Source organism: Cucurbita pepo, chromosome LG11 (assembly GCF_002806865.2).
Source record: "Cucurbita pepo subsp. pepo cultivar mu-cu-16 chromosome LG11, ASM280686v2, whole genome shotgun sequence".
Classification (NCBI taxonomy): Eukaryota; Viridiplantae; Streptophyta; class Magnoliopsida; order Cucurbitales; family Cucurbitaceae; genus Cucurbita; species Cucurbita pepo.
In genome coordinates, this window is record NC_036648.1 from 5,723,493 (window position 1) to 5,728,488 (window position 4,996).

The following is a 4,996-nucleotide window of genomic DNA, read 5'->3' on the forward strand; positions in this document are numbered from 1 at the left end:
AAAAAAAAAAAAAAAAAAAAAAAAAAAAAAAAAACATTTTTCTCTCTTCATCAACTCATCAAAATTAGCTGGACTTTTTCTGTTTTCTTTAATCCGAAGAACCAAAGTTTGGGGGGGGGGGGGGAAAAAGGGTACACTTTCTGGAATCCCGAAAGCAATTTGCAGGTTCTTCATCCATCTTCTCCCATCATCAATTTTTGTGATTCTTTCCATTGTTTTCAATTTTCATTTCGTTAATTGCTTCCTGTTTCTATGTAAAATGTCTGGTTAGGGTTGCAAAATCAAATTCAGTACGTTTTTGGGTTGCTATGGAATGATTTCAAATTGAAACTGGTTTTGTTAATACTTTATGAGATCTTCTCTGAATTGATTTCACTCTTCGTTATTTATGGAACTTTGTTTGCTTTTTTTTTTTTTTTTTGTTCTGTGTGAAAATTTTACAGGGGATGTTTCAGGGATTTCTCTGATGAATGTGGGTATTTGCATTGGCCATCGATTTTTGAGCTTTGTAAGGGGTTGGTGGCGTTGTTAAAATGTACAGAACAGTGGCTACATCTGCGGCCACAACTACAACAACAGATATCGTGGATTATGTTGTAAATTTGGATCAAATTCCACGATGGAGTGATGCAGAACATAGGTCTTCATTGGAGTTTGTCAACGAAGATCCTTCCTTCTCTAATTCCTACTTTCCTGATCCTCTCACGTCTCCATCTGATGACGCCGAGGGCGGGACTAATGGAGTGGTTTCCAGATTTCCCGTCGATCATGAAATTAATTCCAAAATATATCTCTGGAGGGGAAATCCATGGAATCTCGAGGTAGATGCCGTCGTCAATTCCACGAACGAGGTGAGTGTTAATCTTCTTCCTCTCCTCCCGAGAACTTAATAATAGTTCCAAAGGATAATCTCTGCCCAGAGTTTGGACATTACATAGAAGAAGAAAAAAACAAAGAAATGAGGAGAAAAATCAATTGAAAGTAAGAATTTCAATTCTTTGGTTTTAGGCTACATCAAGGCGTAGTAATTATCCCACATAGCAATGTGATTTTATGTCGTTCAGCTTGATTTCATTTGAAAAAATTAGCTGAAATTTAAATTTCGTGGATTATTAGTTTTTGGCATGTCTAGTCGACTCGGAAACCAGTGTCTAAGCTACGAAGTGTTGCTAACTCCCTTCTAGAGATCACATTGCCTTTGAGCAATTACGTCCATTGGCAAGATGTAACTAGTTGGTGGTTCCCATACCTTAAAGAAGTTCTTGACTGAATATTCATGATGTGATTACCATGGAGCCAAAAGCTAAATGCCTGAGTTTAAGCAACGTTTTTAAGTTAGCGGTAGATTGGAAGTTCGGTCTAAGGAAGTTGAAAAGACATGGGTTTTTTTTTGTAAAGGAGATAGAAGATGAGAGCTTGATATCCTCTATTAATGTTGACTTTTGATTGTTGCTAGGGATGCTAACTTCCAAAATCTATAATACTATACAATCATCTAAGAAAATCATCTTCTCTAACGTTGCTTGCACCAACCAAGAAAATTGACTTAATGAATAGTTGCAGGAAAGATAGAATAAAAAAACATGTAGTAAATGAGAAATGGAGGTATGAGATAAAAGAGAAGTAGAATATATTTGAGTGTTTGAGTTACTTTGTGCACACCTTGGCCCTACTACATTTTGTTGCCAAAATAACTTGTAAATCTTCGTAGGTGATCACCATTACTTGAACACATTCCGTTTAGGTCCTTCAATATTTATCTAACTCTTATTGAGGACTAGGCCAAACCATGGTGGTTAAGTAGGATGAGTACATAGTTGTTTATCTTTTTTATGAGCAAGGGAGGATCATTACTTATTCCTGGATCTAATGATGAAGGTTCTTTTGGTACAAGACATATAATTGGGAATTGTTGTCTTTAAGTGTAATTGAATTATTGGTGGACGAATAGGAATTGATATTGAGGAAGATGAAAAGGTCTTAGAGGTTTTATTTTGTATTTTTTTAATAAATAAACAACCTTTCCTTGAGCATCTGCAATTAACGAATATATGGGCATAAAAAATCAAGTCCCAAAAAGAAGAGGAAACCATCAAAGAAAAGGCCTCCAATTCTGTAAAGTAAGACCTAACATATAATTACAAAAAAAACATTCGTTACTGAAGCCTGAAGGGAAACATGGCAATGAATAAGGGACCAAAACTCTCTAGGATTGCTTTCGATCCCTCTAAAAACTCTGGTGTTCCTGTCTTCTCACAAATCCCACAATAGTGCACACACCCCAGCAAACCACAAGAAACAACCCTTGTCCTTGAAAGGCAGATGGAGGAGGAGCTCCTCGATCATCCCTACAAATCTCTATGACTGAAAGGGACTCCACACAAAACACGCATACTCACAACTCCGAAGTTCGACAAAGGATACAACAAAATGGGCCTACCAATGAAGCCCTCTTTCTTGAGAGTTGATCTAGAGTGTTAACCCAACTGTTGAAAACATGCTGGACAAAGAACTTAAATTTTTCCTTGAGATCTTAATCTTCCAAAGAGCCAAAAATATGGAGTCCCTAATTGAAGAAGGTTCCAATAAACAACAAAAAAAGGAGCTAGAAGAGAAGGCACAAGAAGGGTTACGACTCCAAATACGAACATCCTCTCTCCTAGTCCTAAAATCAAATTCTCCTATCAAGGGTTTGTGATATCTAACATCTCCTTATTTGACAAAGAATGACAAAAACTGAACGAAAAAGAAAAAGAGCTCGGGTTCCAAACTAAGACATCAACCACGAAAGAATTTTTCAAAGAGTCAAATGATAAAGATGAGGAAACAAAATGCAGAGGGTTCCCCCGCCCATTTATCCTCCTAGAAGTACGTTTCGTTACCTTCCCCAACAACTTAACAGACCAGATTGGAGAAGGGAGCCCAAGGGAAATATCCTTCCGCAAGTTTCTGAAAGTGTCTTTAAACTCACCCAACAACCACTCAAAGGGGTGGAACCCATACTTCCTCGCTATAATCCTCCACCTCTGGGAATTTGGCTCAAGGGGGAAACACCGATATCAAAAGGGCTTTGTTTCGAATCCTTAAATTCCCAAGCACTCTATCTCCTAGGTTTACCAGCTTCCCAATGACCTCTCAGCTTACAAGGTGGGCCCTTTATCCTCATGAACTCCTTCCCACCAGTAAGCTCCTTATAAACTTTTCAATATTCTTACAAACCGAATAGGGGGCTTTGAAGAGGGAAAAAAACAGATAGAAATTTTACTCAAATTTGATCTAAGAAGGGTGGGCCTACCACCTTTAGAGAATTAACTTATTTTCCAAGAAGCCGACCTCTTTCTAGTTTTATCCATGATACGGTTCAAAAAAGAGGAAAAGAACCAATGCTGCACCCCACAAAATTAGCCCACCTATCCAATTTTTCAAAGTTTCAATCCAGCCCTAGCATCAAACACTTGTCCATAATTTTGAGCATCGAAATATCTTTAAAGAAAGCAAGGATATGGTTAAAAAGTAAGAATGACTCCTTCCCTAAAAAGAAGAAAATGCAAATGAAGATGGGACAGGGGAAATTTCTCCCTTCCTACCTCAAAACCCTCAACCATATTTCTCCCTTCCTACCTCAAAACCCTCAACCATATTTCTCCCTGTGCATGTGGAGACAATTCCACTTGAAAATTCGACCACAAGCATGAAGAGAAAAGGGGACAAAGGTCGCCTTATCTAAAACCTTGGGAGGCTCGAACTTTCCCCCTAGGACTCCCATTAATAAGAAAGGAGTAACTAACCGGCCTCACACAACTCCAAATCCACATTCTCCATTTATACCCAAACCCTTTCTTGTCAAGAATCTTGAGAAAATTTCAATCAACATGATCTTACCTTTTCAAAGTTGATCTTTAAGATCATACATTTTTTCGCAACTTATAATCCTGGATAGCTTCATTGGAAGTTTCTCCCTTCCTACCTCAAAACCCTCAACCATATTTCTCCCTGTGCATGTGGAGACAATTCCACTTGAAAATTCGACCACAAGCATGAAGAGAAAAGGGGACAAAGGTCGCCTTATCTAAAACCTTGGGAGGCTCGAACTTTCCCCCTAGGACTCCCATTAATAAGAAAGGAGTAACTAACCGGCCTCACACAACTCCAAATCCACATTCTCCATTTATACCCAAACCCTTTCTTGTCAAGAATCTTGAGAAAATTTCAATCAACATGATCTTACCTTTTCAAAGTTGATCTTTAAGATCATACATTTTTTCGCAACTTATAATCCTGGATAGCTTCATTGGAAGTAAGGACGTGATCTAGAATTTGTCTTCCTTAAAGTGCCTTGAGAGTCAGATATTGAAGGAAACTTCCTTAAGCCTATTGTCCAAAACTTTGGCAATAGGAACAAAGCATAATATGAAATCTCCACATTCCACATTTTAGCTTCTGAAGGAGGCTTAACTTTTATACAAAGAGTATAGAAACTTCAAATATTCAAGTAACTACCCCACAAACTCATCATGATTATTCAAAACAATAATCTGACTCTCTATTGAATCCTTTGTCTGCAAGGTCAAAGTAGCATCATCTTAGAACCAAGTTGTGTAACTAATTGATGGATAGGTCATGTCACGTGTGACTATTTAGATAGTGATGAATATAATCTGGATGCACAAAATTAGAGTATAATGGCAAGCCACCCAACAAAATAAATGTGGATAGAAATACAAACCAAAAACCATAACCTTCTTTTGAAATGGTTCCACATATTGATCAAGCAAGAACACAAACAAAATGAGAATCAGGAGATCAGTCACAAACAAGTGATGGAGTGGATAGAAATCTGACCGACGAGCTGTATTATGCTATTTGGTTGCTATCTTTATTGTATTGAGGAAATTAATCATTAAGTACTTGATTGATATGTACTGGAAAAACTTAGGTCCCGTTAGATAACCATTTTGTTTCCACACTTTTTTTTTTTTTTTTTTTTTTTTTTTTA

General features: G+C 37.4%; 1 protein-coding gene across 1 annotated transcript in view; it reads left to right on the plus strand.

The window, feature by feature from the left end:
• Window positions 1–124: 124 nt before the first annotated feature.
• Window positions 125–4,996, plus strand: part of LOC111805342 (protein GDAP2 homolog) — a gene marked incomplete at its 5' end in the record, with an annotated part of 16,301 nt that continues 11,429 nt past the window's right edge. Inside the window, 2 exon segments of the mRNA XM_023690376.1 lie at window positions 125–165; window positions 444–851. Of these exon segments, the coding sequence (XP_023546144.1) occupies window positions 534–851 (318 nt within the window).